The 18,704-nt window shown below is 46.5% G+C and overlaps 1 protein-coding gene across 8 annotated transcripts in view; it reads left to right on the top strand.

The window, feature by feature from the left end:
- The window catches only part of SBF1 (SET binding factor 1), a 1,208,265-nt gene that overhangs the window by 761,064 nt on the left and 428,497 nt on the right, over positions 1-18,704 (top strand). For 4 of the 8 annotated variants that reach the window (XM_085653742.1, XM_085653738.1, XM_085653739.1 and 1 more), the window contains exons 25-26: positions 16,847-16,921; positions 18,150-18,289. In XM_085653742.1, coding sequence (XP_085509868.1) covers positions 16,847-16,921; positions 18,150-18,289 — 215 coding nt within the window. The remainder of the gene's footprint in view (positions 1-16,846; positions 16,922-18,149; positions 18,290-18,704) is intronic. The other 4 variants (XM_085653743.1, XM_085653740.1, XM_085653741.1 and 1 more) reach the window with 1 other exon arrangement.

The raw sequence follows: 18,704 nt of genomic DNA, 5'->3' as shown, positions 1-18,704 counted from the left end.
TAACCAATTCTTAGACACTGTAAGTGCAGTAATGCTAATAAGAGTATATGGTGCTGGGAGTTTGTCATTACGAACTCCACCGCACCATAATGGCTTTATTGAAAACTGGGAAGTTTAGTATCGAATTTCTCAGCTCATTAAACCCACACTGATGCCAGTATGGGATTTAATGAAAAATCTATTAGAGATGCCGCCTGAGAAACGACCTCACTCTAGTGTCCTTGCTGAGTGGCTGTTGGCCAGCTGCCACCACCAGACATGTTTCTGGAGCCCTGGGTCGAGAGCCTATTGCTCTCGGGGGTCTGAAACAATGCACATCCTGGGACTAGGTGCCAAGCCTCCTCCCCCAGGAAGGGCAGGGTCCACAATGGGGAATCTTCAAAGGCTCGCCCCTTTTTGTGAGCTACCCCAGCCCTTTGCTGCTTCCAGCAACTGGCTCCCACCAGTTCTAACCCCCACCTTGGGCGGGAGAATTGGAAGTAAAACCAAGGGAGAAAGGGAGGTGTGCCCACCTTTGCCAACCCCACCCCTCAGGTTGGGGAGTCAAGGTGAAGCACAACTCTCAGTCCCCACAATCTTGCAGATGGGGGGACCCAGCCAACCAGATAGAGGCATATGCCCCTCTCACACAGGAGGATGGCATAATAGAGGGTGTACCCGCCCCAAGGAAGGGACCCATTGGTCCCAACCTTTACTTACCTGTAACACCCCTAAATATAGTAGTATGCCTCCTCAGACAAGAACCGACCAGAAGAAGAGAAGGACCAAAGAAGCAGTGCTGAACTAAGAAGAGGAGGACGCCCACTCACTTTGCCCAAGCCCTACCTGCCTGTCCGCACCTCGAACCTGCTGCAGTGAAATCCCAGTGTGTCCTGCAGCTCTCAAGAACCTGACCTGCCTCCCAAAACCAAGACTGTGTCTCCCGTGAGCACCTGCTTTGCTTTCCCACAGACTCTGGCTCCAACCACATGAGCAAGTCTGCAGCACTTTGCACCCGACGCCCACGGTCCGAGTGGCCCAACACCACGAGGAGGTCTTCCCGGCGATCCTGACCTGAGATCTGGTGATCTTTGACCTGCCTCGAATCTCCAATCAACGCCTGTAGCTCCTTTCTGGAGGATCCCCCCGACGGTGACTGGAGCTGGTAAGAAAACCCAATGCCTAAAAACCCCCCAGCACCCGACGTCCCACGGCCTTGGGTTGCCCAACCAACGGTGTCCCAGCATCCCCAGGCATCCTAATTTACCTCTCTGTAGGAAAGTGGGTTTCTGTTGCAGTAACCCCCCCACTTTTTGCTAGACTACTGATGCACTTTTTCTTGGAGAGCTCTGGATCCCTGACAATCAGGTTCCCAGGGCCAGTGTTCTTTCCCTAAAACTAACCCAATTGGCATCTCTGGCTACAGGTCAGCCCCTGGTAAATGGTACCACAGGTACCAGGGCACTGTGACCAGGGAAGCCCTCTAAGGGCTGCAGCACCTATTGTGCCACCCTTAGAGGCCCTGTATCTTTACACACACACACACACACTGCCTTTGCAGACTGTGTGTGGTGTTTTGGTGCAGAACAAATGGAAGAGTCGACATTGCACACATCCCTGTGTGCCATGCCTACAACCCACTGCCCTGGCATAGATCAGTCACCCCTCTAGCTGGGTGCCCTATGCCAGTTGTGAGGCTACAGGTGCATGAGCCCTGTACCCCTACAGTGTCTAAAGTCCATTCTTAGACAATGTAAGTGCAGTGCTGCCATTAAGAGTATATGGTGCTGGGTGCTTGTCATTACGAACTCCACAGCACCATAATGGCTACACTGAAAACTGAGAAGTTTGGTATCAAACATATCAGCACATTAAACCCACACTGATGCCAGTGTGGGATTTAATGAAAAATGCACACAGAGGGTATCTCAGAGATGCCCCCTGAAAACTAACCCACCACTAGTGTCCAGGCTTTGTGGCTGCTTCTAGCTGCCAACACCAAACATGTTTCTGGACCTCTGGGTCGAGAGCCTGCTGCTCTCTGGGGCCTGAAACAATGCACATCCTGGGACGAGGTGCCAACCCTCCTCCCCCAGGATGGGCAGGGTCCACGAAGGGGAAGCTTCAAAGGCATGCCGCCTTTGTGAGCTTCCCCATGCCACTTGCTGCTTTCAGCAACTGGTCCTCACTGGTTCTGACCTCCACTTTGGGCGGGAGCACCGGCGGGAAAAACAAGTGAGATAGAGAGGTGTGCCCACCTCTGACAACTCCACCCCTCAGGTGGGGGAGGCGAGATGAAGCACAACTCCGAGTCCCTGCCATCTTGAGGGTGGGGGGACCCAACCAACCAGGGACAGGCTCCTGCCCCCCTCCCACTGGAGGGTGGCACAGTAGGGTGTACCCACCCCAGGTAAGGGACCCATTGGTCCCTGCCCTTAAGCTACCTGTAACACCCCTAAATATAGTATTTAGGGGGCACCCTGAACCTTTCTTCCTCCGATCCAGCCTGACATCAAGAAGAAAAGAAGAAGGACCGAACAGCTGTGCAGCCAGCTAACTAGAGGAAGACTCCCACTAACCATGCCCCAGCCCTACCGGCCTGTCTCCCCTCGAACCTGCTCCTGCTAAATCCTGGTGTGTCCTGCAGCCAGCAACCTCGAAAACCCTGGAGGACCTGCCTGCCTTCACTTCCAAAGGCTGCTTCTCCCGTGAACACTGGATTTGTTCAACTGCAACCTCTGGCAGCAGCCAGAGACCGCAAATCCAGCCCACTCTGCACCTGCCGAACCCGGCCCGAGCTTGAGTGGAAAAACACCACGAGGATGTCACCTCAGTAATCCTTAACCCGAGGAGCTTTGCTCCCACAACCCAGTGGCCTGCTTGCCAGGAGCCACCAACCGGAGGAACCTTATCTCCCATTGGATAATATTGGGCCTCAACACTCTGCACCCGGATGCCTTAGTGCCGCTGAGGGTGTAACAAGAGTGCATCACTGACCCTGGGGGACCCCTGAGTCTAACCCCAGAACCTTAACTCCCACAGTCGATTACATACCTGTGAACCGATAACCTGTTTTTTCTCCATAGAAAAACATTGACAATTTAGTTCCAAAAAGTTTCTAAGACTGGAGTTTTGAAATCTAAAAATATTCTTTAAAAATCGCACAAATAACCAAAACGTATTTACTTACCTGTTTGCAGGAAATATCCCAGTGCTGAATCGAAGTATCCAGCACTGAGTTAGAATAGTAACGTAAAAAGTAACTTACCTGTAATTTACTGAAAAAGCCTATTCCTTTCAGTGTACTGTAATTGCTAGGTGTTGCAACCCACTGCATCCCTTGTAAATCAAATGAAGTACAATTTCTTTTTATTTTTTTATTTTTTTTTTTTAAAAGATTTTATTGTGCATAAAATGGGTTACAAACTCGGGCCTACAACCACCAGGGCCGGCCGCTAGTAGTCGAAGTGTTCCAGCATATCAGAAAACAATGACTGGCCCACAGGGGCTCCGCACTATCACAGTAGATCAGACTGCACATAAGGAAAATCAGAATACACACTTTTAATATAAATAACAAAAAAGAAAAATACAAAAATACAACAAACAAGGCGAAACGACTTATGAAGGGCGGCGAACACCAGCCGGGGGAGTCAACACCCAACCACCCGAGGGCGGTCAATAAAAGAAGACCTGAGAGGGAGGGGGGGGCCACGAGAGAACCAAATCTGTACTCCAAAGTACGAGATACACAAGGAACCCTCAAGGATCAGGGGGACAAGGCAACCCCGGACGTATCCACCAAAGGGGGAGCACAGATAGACCCACGATACGCGTTCCACTGCCCCCAAATTCTACCCCAAGCCCCCGGTTTACCACGAGCCACATACACCGTTTTCTCCCTGAACATGCACCAGTCCATGTTCTCCTTCCAGGCGGACACGGTGGGAGGCCGCTGGGAACCCCAAAGCTGTGCAATATCTCTCTTTGCAATCATGTTCCCTAAGGCCGCCCACCGAGCCTGAGCCTCATTGCAGTCATTGGGCTCCCATACATTCAGCACACAACGACGCACCTCCGGCAGCAGAGCGACCCCGGTGACTCGTCTCATAATATCATGCACCCGGCGCCAGTATTCCGCCACCTCGCGGCATTCCCATAGGATATGGAGAAAGGTAGCACTGAGCCCGCAGCCACGCTTACAGAGTCCGTCGTCTGAAAACCCCATCGAGACCAGGCGGGGGCCCGTCACATATACACGATGGAGAATCTTAAGCTGGACCAGGCGGAGACGGGCCGGGATGGCCACCTCCTTAGGGGATGACAGTGCAGTCTGCCAGTCCTCATCGTCCAGCTCCACCCCATCTCCCGTCCATGCCTCCCGAAGACGCACCAAGAGGTCAGCCCGATTGTTTATCAGTTTTTTGTAAATCAGGGAGATAGTACTGTCGGGGACGTGACCATCGAGTATGCGGTCCTCGAGAGGCGAAGAAGAAGGGACCGAGGTCCCCTCCCCAAAGACCGAAAGCAGGGCGTGCCGAACCTGTGCATAACGGAAGAACTCTCTGTCACTAAGCTCATACTCGCGCTGAAGCGCCGCGAAGGATTTAACCGCACCTTTAACCTCTTCGGTGCCCGTGACGAGCTGGACTCGTCATGGGCCGCGGTGGCGCTGTGCCCATGACGAGTCCAGCTCGTCACAAACCCCGCCCGCTAATGTAACGGCCGGCACAGGGCGGGGAAAGGGGCGGGCACCGAAGGGGTTAACCCACAGGTCCCCCACTCTGCTGATGCCGATCGTATCCCAACGCTCGAAGCCTTTCGTTGTCCAGAGGCTTCCCAAGCGGTCTGAGTCGAATAGAGGAGTGGCGCACGTTAAACGCTTACTCCAGCCCATCGCTACGTTAGCCGCCTTCCATACACGGACCGCAATCCTGGTAGGGCCCGTAAGGGCCCTACCAGCAGACCACGAGTAAAGCGCTCGGTTATAGTTACCGCCGGGGAGCAGGAATTTATCCATCTCATATGCCGGGTTCGAACCAGGAGCGTACGTAGCATGATTAATGGCAGACAGCTGGGAGGCCCAATAGTACCGTCTAATATCAGGAAGCGCAATGCCCCCGTCATACCAGGAAAGAGTCAGCTTGGCCAAAGCGATACGCGATCGCCCGTCACAAACCAGTCTCCTCTGCAAACTCTCCACCTCCCTAAAGTAGGCCGCAGGAATGACATCGAAGGAGTTCTGGAGTGCATAAAGGAATCTGGGAAGGGACATCATTTTAAACAGCGACGCGCGACCAAGCGGGGACAAGGGCAGCTTACACCACCGAGCCGTATCTGCCCTCAAACGCCGGAGTGGAGACAGGAGATTCTGCTCATAGCGGACCGCCGGATCCAACGAAACGTACACCCCCAGGTATTTAAAGCCGGACTGAGATATTTGGAGCGGAAGCCGAGGCGGCAAGAGAGGAAGACCACCAGAGATAGGATACACACAAGATTTGGACCAGTTGATTATCAGACCCGAGTTTTTCCCGAAGGAAGTAAGGACATCAAAGAAATGAAGTACAATTTCAATTGCATTTTCAAACTGTTCTAAATTCAGCAACTTATTACTGGAAAGTATTTGCTTACCTATGCCAGGCTTGCCTGGTTCTAAAAATAAAACAGCATATATTTTTATACAAAAACAATTGGCCTAGAGTTCAGTTTTTCAGTGTGTGAATTCATTTGCTGATTGAGTGTGTACATCAAATGCTTAATCCTGTCCTCTGATATTGCCTTACTGCTCGACCACTCTGCCATAAATGGAGAGTAAGGTTCTATCTAAGGCTAGTGCTTTTAAGTCATGACTGCCAAGAAGCTTCGCTCTGGGAGGTTGGTCTTCCCAAGAGCTTGCAAAAAGACTAAAGTTAACCCCCTGAGAAATAAGACCTCACATATGAATGCCCTGAAAGACTTAAATGTAATTTGTACCTTAGACAAAGGAGAAGCAGAATTGAATACATTGGCTTCAATAGAGAGACAGCCAGAAATATTCACAAAATCCTTGGTAGCAGCCAAATCTTCCACTCAGCCTAATTAATCCACAGTGGGTAATAATTCAAAAGAGAATACGGTCCAGCCAAACTCACCAATTGGGGAAAAAGCACCTCCTATTGAAGATTTCACACTCCCTGATATTGATATAGCTACTGCTTCTACTCTAGCTCGATTGCTTAGAGCATCCTCCGATCTCTTTTCAACTAAGTGAATACTTGTGAATCTGACCCAAAAAGTGACAAAATCTCGTGGTTATAGCAAATTTCTTAAAACACACTGTAAACAATTATTACAATCAATTCAGTGAGTTGGAGCACCAATCCATGTACCGACATTTAAACACTGTTAAAGCAGATTAAAACAGCATTAACTCTGACCACTATGAATGTTGATATCGGGCAAGGTGTGGAAAATAAGGGGAAGGGTCCAGCTACTCAATTGTCTTGCCCCTCCACCCCAAGTATTTCAAAAATAATTTAAAAGGTCCAAGGTATTTTGCCCACAAGCTGTCGACTCGTTTCGACCTCTGTTTAGAGATCTCCCCAGGACGCAGGCTGATGTAGCCGTCTTATAAGAAGGAGGACTGTGTTCATGGCTTCAAACTACTTAGGGTTAATCTTGAGATCACTGCATAACCAATGAATCGTATCTCACTGTTAATATTTGCTTATACAAGGCAGCTCAGCTACGTTCAGCTCTGTCCTCTGTCAATCCCGTAAGTTTTCGTTCAATTGTGCTCCAATGTGTATGGCAATACACAAGTGGAGCGCAATTGAGCCAAACTTACGTTGTTGCCTCATACCAGCATCACGCTGTGCAATTGAGCCACCAGATGGGGATCTTGGTGTGACATCAATTGTTAATGTTTCGTCCTGGATGACGAGATGAGGGCATAGGAGACAGGTAGAACAACATTTTTGCCACTTTTACATTGTTCAAACCTTGCCCAAGGACATATGAATGCTTCAGAACAGAAACAGATAAAATTAATTCATCATCTTCCTGCATTGCTTAAGGGAGTATGCTATGAAATTACTTACTTTGAATTGATCCATTACCAGCATGACTCACATTTATGCTTACTGCTACTGGCTGACGCTGGGTGGCAGGATGACTTGGGTTGCTTACTGTCTGTCAAATGGTTAGATGGCACAGTATACTCACGTAAGTGAAGGGTTCAAACAGTGGTCTACTCAAATTCCACTCAGGACTCATGACAGACGGTTCAAAAGCCAAGGAGGGACAAGCCAATACCTTGCATGGCCATTGTTGATCACGCTTTCACAAAATGAATGATTGATGGCCTGTTATGCTGGGTCTTGAGGTGAGCAGTCTCGAGCCTGCCTGTTGATACTAGGCGGGCTGCAGGCGATTCAGAATTTTAAAGATTGTTTGCTCACTGTGCACCTTACAGCCCAATTTTGGGCCAGCCCAAATAGTGGTTTCCCCCTCACAGATGGGAAAAAGTTCACCCACTTGTGTGGGAAATAGCCCATTCTGACAACACTGGCCCCAACATAGTCCATGCACCCTTTTCATGAAATGAAACCTTGTCCTTTAAAAATTGATGGGGCTACCTTTTGAACCTTGTGCCAATGTCTTACCTTGATCGTCAGAGAAAAGGAACAGACAGTATTTCAAATGGAAACTGGGCATCTATTGTCAAGCATACAACTGTGTTCCATGGGGAGTTATTTTGTAATCCTTAACAATTGGGATACTATGAAACGACCATCAGTAAGTGGATCAGTCAGTAAAAAGGAACGGAATGGTGACAATCAATATACATATTTACACAGTATAAAACTGCACCGAGCAGCACTGCGACCAGAGCGAGTTCCGGTAGAGTTGATAGCAGTAATTTTGGAGAACGGTTCAAGAGATTGGTAAATTCAATCTTGATGCAAGGCTTTTCCACCTGAACAATTTGGGTACAAAACCTGAAGATACTCATTATTTCCTGCACAGATGGAAAAGTAATTTCTGTTCCTGTTTTTTTTTTGTGTGAAATTCTTGTGCAATCCAAAACTGACTGTCAAGCCTTAAGATGAAAAATAAATTCCTTTGTTTCTGGAATCCCTGCAAAACCCTGAATAGTCAGTGGCATTTACCCTATAGCACTTCACTGCCCACAAATACTTGGTAAATTTCATATGGTCGGATGCTTCTGAATTTGAGAAAATGGCACCCAAAAGCGAAACCACCTCACAGAAATCAAAGGTTTACCTCAAAGAAGAAGAAAGACATTTCACATGTCTTTCAACTACGCAATAAAGCCAATGGACCTCCTCTATCGAGTTGACCTCTCTGGCCATGTTAGTGCCTACTTTTTAGAAAGCTAGTTGTCTCAAACAACTAAATTCTGCCACTGTTGTATCTTCCAATGGGGGCTGTCACAAGCACATTAGCAAAGCTAATGGGTCTACTTTCCAACCCATGTATGTAAGTGTTCTGTTGATGACTGGAAAAGTTTGAATCTTGAGAACCATAATTGACATTAAAATCTGTTCATGTATGAGTACATTTCAAGAAGCACTGCAACTAAGATTTAAACATTAAATAATTTATCACCACCATTAAAAGTTTAGAACTATATAATTTTGATACATTTTTGAAGATATGAACCTTCTAGTCATAAACCACACATAAATCATTCAGAAGTAAGTGAGTAACCTTTCTACTCGTAATGGAACATTTTTATAACTGGCAGCTTTAATGCATGTTTTAAGCTTATTTTACAGTATATCAATTATGTATTTATTCATGGCTTGTCAACGCAGGCTTGCAGGAGCATGGGCTACATTAAAAGTGATGGGCATAGCATTGTAAAATAGAATATGTGGTAGCTGTGTCTGCTAGGCATTCCACAGGTAAAAGCAGAGGCCTATACCAAGGAGTTCTAAAAACCAGGGTGGCAACAGACTACCCACTCTGTCAAGAGATCCCCCACCTTCCTGGCAGCTCCCTTCTCAGCGCCGAAGGTTTGCTAAGTCGTTGCCATATTTAAAGGACCAGCTCAGAAAACGCTTTTGTATTGAGAAAATAAACTCCCAAAGTGGAAGCTTGATTTGTTAGCCATCAAAAGGTCACCAACATTTCTTTTAGAAACAGGGCCTTCCCGGTGGCTGCTGCAAGAGAGTCGAATTTGCTCCCAGTGGATCTTTACTCACTTTCTTCTCTATCAATCTATCAAAAAAACTAAAAACATAATTTTTTAGGCAACTTTAGTTAATAACTCAATCAAGATTTTATTTGAAGTGTTTATTATTCATTATGTTCCACAGCAGCAAGAAACCTTGTTGTTTGTGCCCATTAGAAATAGTAACTTAACAGGCTTACACTGGTGGAGGCAGCATAGACTTTTTTATGTGAACTTGTTATTTCATTCAACTCAGAATTGAGTGTGGAAACCACAACTTTAACACAGGGGTGCCAACAATTTCTGATGGTTTTCTGACACTGCATAACTTTAAATAAGGTCCCTCGTCTGCTACTCTGTATGTTGCAAGTGGAATTGTCTATATTTTTAATCCCATGAGTTACTGTTTCTTTTGATCTTTCCCAGATTATTCTACCTTAAATCTGTTCTTTCACAACTAGAGATCACAAGTGATGACAATATCCTTTAAACAAGTCCGTTTTGTGACAACTGCTATTCACAAGGAAACATGTTTAAATCCTCCTTTTCATGCTCTGCATATGAAGGTAGTGTAAGAAAATAGGATCTGCTTTCATGGTAACCCCCACTTTTTGTTGGTCTCAGATGTTTTTTTTTATTTACTAATCTGGGATCCTGCTAATCAGGACCCCAGTCACTGTGCTTCCTCCCTAAATTTCACTTGGTAAGGGCGTCTGTACCTCCACAATTGGCTACTGGTGTAGGTACACCAGGGGTCTCCCATGGGCTGCAGCATGTATTGTGCCACCCATGAAGAGAACACTCAAACTGAGGCTATAGGCCTGACATTACAGCCTGTGTAAGCTGGTGCTAGCACCACTTACGACAGCTATACATTTTCTTATATCCGAGTTCCCTACCCTTAAAACTTTTAAGTCACCCGCAAGGCGTCCTTTCAGTCCTGAAGGAGGTGGGGTGCTGAGTTGTGTGAGGGTGCCCCTGCATGAGCAGGACACCCCTACTAACCACGGTGTCGATTCTCCAGGCTTTGTAAGTGTGGTCAGCCATTTTGATACATATAGTGGCCATCCGTTACTATGCGATGGCTAACGACATAATGGCTGTGCCAAACCTGGGCGTGTTTGGTATCAAACATGTTGGAATCATACCCCAACACTGCTAACTGTGTTGGAGGCATTATTCCATGCACTGGGTAGCTCCTCTGGGGAGCCCCTAGTACTCATGATAACAGTCTTCCAGGGTCTGCCAGCAAGCTAGTGCTGCAGCCGACCCCAGGCACAATTCTGCCCTCCTCCTGCTTCTGAGCTGAGCTCGAGCAGGGGAAGGTAGGACAACAGGTTTGCTGTCACAGGGAGGTGTGATTACCCCCCAGACAGGACTCAGTATATTGGGCAGGGAGCGCTTGCCAGTGCCACCAGACTGCTTTGAAGGGCACATTTGGTGCCCTTCTTGCATACTCCAGTTTGAGTCCGTTCTGAGTGCCCCTGGCTCCCTCTCTGGTGTGAAACTGGATTAAGGACATGGAAGTATCCTCCACTCTGTTCAGCCTCTCCTCTGGGAGAGACCCCTGAGGCGTCCTAACCCCTTTCATAGGGTATTTGAGGGCTTACTTGTGGGTGGGTCTTTAGATTTGTTGTGGGACAAAACTCAAGCCTGAAACTACATCACTCTTCGACCTTCGGGATACTTAAACTTGGCCTAGAACGGAGACTGCACCAAGGAAGACTCCTGCAGCTCCTGGTCTCGCTGTTCTGCAAGTCCTCTTTATCTGTGTTTCTTCCAGGATCTTCAACAGACCTGTGGACATCAAAGACACCCAAAGAAATCTCCCTTGGAGTGAAGGAGTCACTCCCCTGCATCTGCAGGCACCGCAACGAAGCTGACCAGTCTACTGCTTCTGATGTCCCACGGACTTCGAAAAGCTCAGCAACACAGGTGGTCTGCAACTCCCTCGAGGCCTGACTTGTCCTCTCTGAAAGATTGAGGCCTGTGTCCCTTGTCAGAACCACGGGGACCGAACTCCTGTGCACCCCATCGACTTGCTGTTGCCAAGGCTTGTTGGCTCTGCACTCCATAGATCTTCAGGCTACAAGTAGCACCGGCCTCCAGTATCTCTTCCTGCCAAGATCAGCATCCTCACTGCATCCTCTGCACCGTGGGCCTTCATCTTTAGTGAGCTGGTTGAGCTCCTCTTGCAACTCTGTGCCTTTGGGTCCAATCTAGGGTCTTCATCTGCTTCAGTGGGCTCCCCTGCTTGCTCTGGGCCTACCCTGCCTCTCCAGCTCGTGGTGAGCCCTTTAGACCGTGCTGGTTTCCAACATTGCTCCTTCTGCACTTTACACGCCTGTTGCAGCTGCTAAGGCTCGTTGGTGCTCCTGCTGGACACCGAAACACCTGGTTCTCAACTTCCAATGTGGGACAGTTCGTGCATGGCTCCTGGACTTCCTCAGCATTGCCTGGTCCTCACAGCTGCATTGACTCACTCTTGAACCTCCTGACATCGATGGGCAATGCTCTTCTGTGCCTCCTGGTCACTTCCGAATGGCATAGACTCTGTCCCCTCTGATTGCAGGTTCTCCTCTTCAAGAATCCACCCTTGGATTCCACCGAACTCTTGCTCAGTCTTTGCCAGCGGCATCTTTTCTGAAGTGCTCCATTATGGTCTATGGTGGTTTCCAAAGTCACTTCGCACCTATGCAGCATCCGTGGTGTAGATATCCTGGTTCGTGGGGTATCCACAGGTGAGGTGACTCTCCAACCTTTGGTCTTCCACGGGGTTTCATCAGGGTCCACTGGGAAGGGTCCTTCTTCAAGACTGCAACCACAACTTTCTCATTGACTTCTATTGAGTACCCAGCTGTGTTCCCACTCTGCACACAGCATCCGTGGGGTACCTGAGTACTTACCTTGGGCTGCTCTTTGTGTCCCCAGCTCCTCTGAGTCTCCTGGTCCAAGTCCCCACTTCGGTCGCAGTTCGCATTCCACTTGTTTAGTATATGGTTTGGTCACCCCCTGGAGACCACTGTATATTGTGCTTACCTATTTGCAATTGAAATATTGTTGTGTATTTGTGTTGATATCTTCGGGTAGGAGATATACAAATGTGTTAGTGAGTGTTGTGTAATAAATATACATATTTTTATTTATACACTGTGTGGTTCTGTTTTGTTTAACCTACACTACATGGTTAGATCTGGTAAAACAAGATGCTTAATACGCCGTCTGGATAAGCCTGAAGGCTGATCTCCATATCTACCACTTAGATAGCTTTCTAAGGTTGTCTAAGACCACTCAAAGCATCATAAGTGTTGACTGAATTGGTGCAAGGTGCTTCACTTAAATAAGTGTTCACCATATACTAAGCCACCCTTATGCAGTTAGAGATTTGTATTTGGCATTTTTCTGGTTTAGTTCCTTTCACTGGACACTGGATATAGTCAGACCATGAGTGTAAGCACGGTTGTTTTTTATTTACCCTAGGGAGATGCTCATGTTGAAGCTTAACTATATGACTTTCTCATCAGGACTTCCTCTGCAGAGGCAAGTGGTACAGCAACTCTACTTGAAATGCTCTGCGCTAGTTCCTGAAATGTTTTAGCTAGGTGCTACTCTGGTTGCAGTAGCTGACTACACATGACAGTTGTTCTGAGCCTCCTTGTGATAATTACGCTCTTCTTTGCATCAGTGTCTCTAACACTGAAGATTTTTGTGAGCCTTTAGTATTCATCTGAATATGAACATGTTGAGGAACATCTATTTTTCCTTTCATGCAACAACGGTATAAACTACTAGTCCGCATCCGACAAATTGAGAAACAATAGGTAGTAGAAATACCGCTAAGATACTTCCCGTCTGTGCCAAAGAAATACAGAAGAGGCGGATGTTAGTCACTAGTACAGGTGGCACCAACCTCTGTGGCAAAGAATGCTTCTCAGCAGTTGTTTCCATTCAGTCATCGAGTTCTAGACTTTATAGCAATAGTAGCTTTGTCCTTGAGTGACTGCAGAGTGCACCCTTACCCACAGATGGTTCAGGAATGTCATTCTTCTTTCTATTTACCCCAGCAAATCATCCTTCAACTTTGAGCTGTTGATGTGGCCCTAGAGAGACTTTAGTGAAACGAAACACAGTTGTGATCCAAATAAACAGTACAGTCACCATATGCTACATAAATGCAATATTAATTCAGGAATTCAAGATCTGTGGTAGATTTTTAGGATGTTGAAATGAGATAAATTTCCATGAAATCATTTGCATAGTTCCTGATTAGTGAAAAAAATCACGTTTCGGACTTTCACTCGTGGTCTCATATTGGACGCCTTCATACAATATCCTAATCAAACTTGCCCCCAAGCCCCTTCAAAGGAAGCCTAGCATTAAGGCATCTGGTTAATCCATCGCACTGCATTTTTGATGATCAAGGTTCTTTCATAGCTGCAGAGCAATCTGGTGCATAACTTTAGTCAGGCGCTATGAACGTTGTAATGGAAGCAACACTTGGATATCCATATTTTCAGTGGTGTTTTCAACATTTTTTGGTTGACTTTTCTGCCATATCAGCAGAATCTGATTCCATACCTGCTAGGCTTGCAACAGAGTCTGCACTGGGAGACTTTCGTTCCTGAAATAGTTTAAAGTCATTTTATACATTTTCTTCCTCCTGCTCAGGAGTTATCCAGATTCACAAGCATAATATGCATGTGTCATCATTGCTCTGTGACTAGTTGAAACCATACAATTTGGCAACACTTGAAGTTCTCTAGCAAACGGGGATCAAATTCTGCTTCTACACCAGGCATCCCTGAACTTGGTTTTCTATTATTTCCAGTCCTAGAATTTATTAATGTTCTTCCTTTATTTTTCTCATTGGCTTTAATAGCTTAATGGTTACTTTGCCCGATTTATGTAGTCTTTAGGTAAAGCTTTGCGTTGTTTTTCTCGTTTCACTTCCATGCCTGCTGTGTTACTTTGATCACTACTCTTGTTTTCGCTTCTTGAGGTAGCAGTTTACACACTTGCAAGGTTCTTCAGAGTCACAAGGTTATTTTTTGGCTGTTTCCATGATTGTATGCCCAATATGGTTTCGAAGTTCCATTGAAGTCAGTCAATCTGTATGTGTTTCTTCTCTCACTCATTCCAGTTTCCCTAAGTGTGCATTTGTGTATTCTGGAAGTGTGGTTTGTTGCTAACTAACTCTGGATAGATTGTTATCCATATATTAAATTCTTGCATTAATCCACTTATAGAATATCCTAGGTTATATTGGTTTAAAGACAAATGTGTGTGCCTTACCACTTTTGGGTAACAGTCTCTACCACAATTCTGCTTGGCTGCTACTTGGCAGGTCTGTGCTGCAATGGAAAACACCTAAAGTGAGCCCTTCCTTGTGTTTGCCTCCTTCCTTTTCAGCACTGCTTACTAAATAATTAAAGCGTGCAAATCTGTTGAAGATCCCATTCTGAAAAAGGGAATGTTGGTTATCTGTAACACGTGTTCTCCATCATGACTATGTTCCTGTCCATTGCAAAAACAGCAGTTGATGGACAGAATGCAGAACAATGTCATACATTCACCCCAGTACAGACATCTGGGCCTAAATCCATCGTTTTTTTGCTCACCATGCCATTCCTGTTTGAACCCAGCCATATGCAAATCAGTCTTGACCCTGTGCTCCATGGGAACAGTCCAGACCGAACTGCCAAGCCAGGTCCTCCCTGGACTGAAAACAAACATCCTAGGACCGGTTTCGGGCTATCAGCCCTCATCAGCCAGGATAGCTTGATTACAGTGGCATGGAGAGCACAGGACTCACGTCTGAGCATACCCGTCCCACTCGGGGTGACAATTGCAAAAACAACAGTTGATGGACAGAATGTAGAACAATGTCATACATTCACCCCAGTACAGAGATCTGGGCCTAAATCCATCGTTTTTTTGCTCACCATGCCATTCCAGTTTGAACCCAGCCATATGCAAATCAGTCTTGACCCTGTGCCCCATGGGAACAGTCCAGACCGAACTGCCAAGCCAGGTCCTCCCTGGACTGAAAACAAGCATCCTAGGACCGGTTTCGGGCTTTCAGCCCTCATGAGCCAGGATAGCTTGATTCCAGTGGCATGGAGAGCATGGGACTCACATGTGAGCATACCCGTCCCACTCGGGGTGACAATTGCAAAAACTACAGTTGCCACTGGAATCAAGCTATCCTGGCTGAAGAGGGGTGAAACCCTGAAACCGTTCCTAGGATGCTTGTTTCCAGTACAGGGAGGGACCTGGCTTGGCAGAACGGGCTGGACTGTTACCTGAGGCATAGGGTCAAGACTGATTTGCATATGTCTGGGTTCAAACTGGAGCGGCATGGTGAGCATAAAAACGACGTATTTAGGCCTGAATCTCTGTACTGGGGTGAATGTATGACATTGTTCTACATTCTGTCCATCAACTGTTGTTTTTAGGTCTCGCCTGACCCAGCGCATGCGCTGGTCTGACGAGACTTATTGAGAGGGCTCCAAAAAGTGCTACCAGGCCAGCCTAGAGCTACAGTGCATGTGCGCGGGCGCGCGCGCCGCGCTTTCCGCGATTACTTTCACGGCCGCTTTGATGTTTGATCGCGATGGCGATCACTTTCGCTGCCGCACGGCCGCTTTGTGTAGCCAATAGGTCTCGCTTTTGGGATCTTATAAGTATTTAGTTATGCAACTGTTGCATGGCTAAATACTTATAAGGTCCCAAAGGCGAGACCTATTGGCTATGCCAATGCTTGTTGCATTTGTCACCCATAGTGGGAAGGGTATGCCCAGTCGTGGGTCCCATGCTCTCCATGCCACTGGAATCAAGCTATCCTGGCTGAAGAGGGGTGAAACCCAGAAACCAGTCCTAGGATGCTTGTTTCCGGTCCAGGGAGGGCCTGGCTTGGCAGTTCGGGCTGGACTGTTCCCTGAGGCACAGGGTCAAGACTGATTTGCATATGGCTGGGTTCAAACTGGAACGGCATGGTGAGCAAAAAAATGATGGATTTAGGCCCAGATCTCTGTACTGGGGTGAATGTATGACATTGTTCTACATTCTGTCCATCAACTGTTGTTTTTGCATTTGTCACCCCGAGTGGGAAGGGTATGCCCAGACGTGGGTCCCATGCTCTCCATGCCACTGGAATCAAGCTATCCTGGCTGAAGAGGGGTGAAACCCCGAAACCTGTCCTAGGATGCTTGTTTCCAGTCCAGGGAGGACCTGGCTGGGCAGTTCGGGCTGGACTGTTCCTGAGGCACAGGGTCAAGACTGATTTGCATATGGCTGGGTTCAAACTGGAACGGCATGGTGAGCAAAAAAACGATGGATTTAGGCCAGATCTCCATACTGGGGTGAATGTATGACATTGTTCTGCATTCTGTCCATCAACTGTTGTTTTTGCATATGTTCCTGTCCATGACAAAAGGTAACAAACACTTCATTCCTATGTCAGCTGGACATTAATACACATAGATGTATACCTCTTTAAAGGCTATCAATGCTGGAGAACTAGTGTTACAGGTAAAGATGTTTTGTACTTAATTATTCTATGTGCGGTATGTAATAACCTAGCAAGTTTGGCTGCTTCTAGTAGTACTGAGCTTTTAAATGCTGGATGGGTGGGGGTGCATTGTTTGCATTTTTCACTTAAGCATTTTCTCTGTGTTTGTAACGCAGTTCCTCCCAGGTGAATGATTTGTTCCACGGTCTCACAGTGGGCATTTCTCTTGGCCACTTCAGCCATTCAACCACGTAAGACCTTATTCTTCACACTAAATCCTTGGCGAAGGGCCTTCTCTTGTGGTGGAAGCCAGCCACTTCACTGCTTTTGGGGCAGAATACGGGCTGTGTCGATCATTTTGTATACATCTTTGCTTGCCGTAGCATTCTTTTGCGGCAGGCTATCCTAGTCCCACTGCATGCGGGGCTGCTTTGGGTTTTCCTGGTGTGCATTCAGTCTAAGGATCAGATTAATCGTACTACATTTTCTTTTGGTCCAGAACAGTAGTTAAACTTGGAGGGTTCACTGTTAGACATTAGTCTGGTTATAAGTTGTATTTTAAGGGATAATAGATTTGTTTTGACTAAATTCAGTTCCTATAATTATGGTAGAGGATGGTTTTGAACTTGTTGCTATATTTTAAGGCTACAAAGGAGTAAGGTAGTTCTACCTTATCCCAATTTGTCTATGTAGTGAACCCACCATTCACCCAGTCCAGAGTATTGGAGTGCAATTGATGTTATTGCTGTTTAGGATTTTGACAAAACAGCTCTTGGAAAGTACACAATTTTAACATTGTTCAACTCAGGGGGAGGTAATTCAGTGAAGTAGTCAAAACACTGGATGGGTTTAGGAGTCACCAGTTACCACCCCGCAAACCATTGATTTTGAGATAGTTTAGAGAGCTATAAATAGTCAAGACCTTATATTGAACAGTTCCTCTGGAACTCTTTTATAAGTATTGCTCCTACAACTTCCACATCAATGCCCTCACTACCTTAACTGATAGTATATAATACTGGTGGTATAGGTGTGGCAAGGTGCTTCCTTCATTTTCCTATGTGCTTTATGACCATGTCACCAAGCAGGTAGACCCCATCTCATTTATGCTTTCCTTTCCATCTGCTGTTAAAATTGAATGACTATGCACATTTGGGCTTTGTGTGCTTTTCACCACTTGGAGCACGTCACTGTGGCAGTGTGTTTCTGTCCCACTGCTTTCTCACTTACGTTTGTGCAGTCTGGAATGCTGAATGTTTGCACTGCATCCTGGTCCTTTTTAACAGCAGTATGGTCACGGTTTCAAGGACAGTTGTATGGCTTGTTGGAAGATAGACACAAATCATGGGTGGCCTCACTTCTGACTTGATTGTAAGGGTGAAACTGTTGCTGTACCCTGTATCAGCTGTGATCTTTCTGTAATCCTGTTGATTCACTCAAAATAAATGGCTTGTTTATTATCTGTCTTCTTCATATTAGAACCCTTTCCAAAAACCTGGTGAAGAATGCTAAAAAGACAATTGGTCGCCAGTATGTAACGCGAAAGAAGTTCACACCACCTACGTCCGAGTACCGTAGCAGCCAGCAATCCCTGGAGGACAATGAAGATGAGATCTCAGGTGGGGAGGAGGCTTGTATGTTATGCTGAAGAAAGTTGAACATAAACACCTTCCGATCAGTCAGATTTCACAAATCGGTCTGTCGTATGGTGATTACGTCATTGGGTCCCATTTGTCTGTCCAGTCTGACACATGCATGTAGAGGAGAATTTGCATTGCTTGATTAGTAGCTGTTGTTTTTGATATTTACATTGGTAGGCCCTACCTTCATTATGCTTTGACATCCCTTCCCCTCATCCTTTTTTGCCTTGCGGTGGGGGAGAAGCCCTTAATCTCCCTCTTACTTCCTTCTTTTTGCATTTCCCTTCCCTACTTCCATCCCTCTGGTCCTCCTCTCTAATTGACTCTTTTCTAATATTTTTGTTTCTATTCCATTGTTTTTCTTTTGCCTTCCTTACCCCTTTCAACAAGCAAG

The sequence above is a fragment of the Triturus cristatus genome, chromosome 4_1 (genome assembly GCF_964204655.1).
Source record: "Triturus cristatus chromosome 4_1, aTriCri1.1, whole genome shotgun sequence".
In the NCBI taxonomy this organism is placed as follows: domain Eukaryota; kingdom Metazoa; phylum Chordata; class Amphibia; order Caudata; family Salamandridae; genus Triturus; species Triturus cristatus.
The sequence above is the reverse complement of the archived record's forward strand: the minus strand, read 5'-3'. Positions and strand labels throughout refer to the sequence as shown.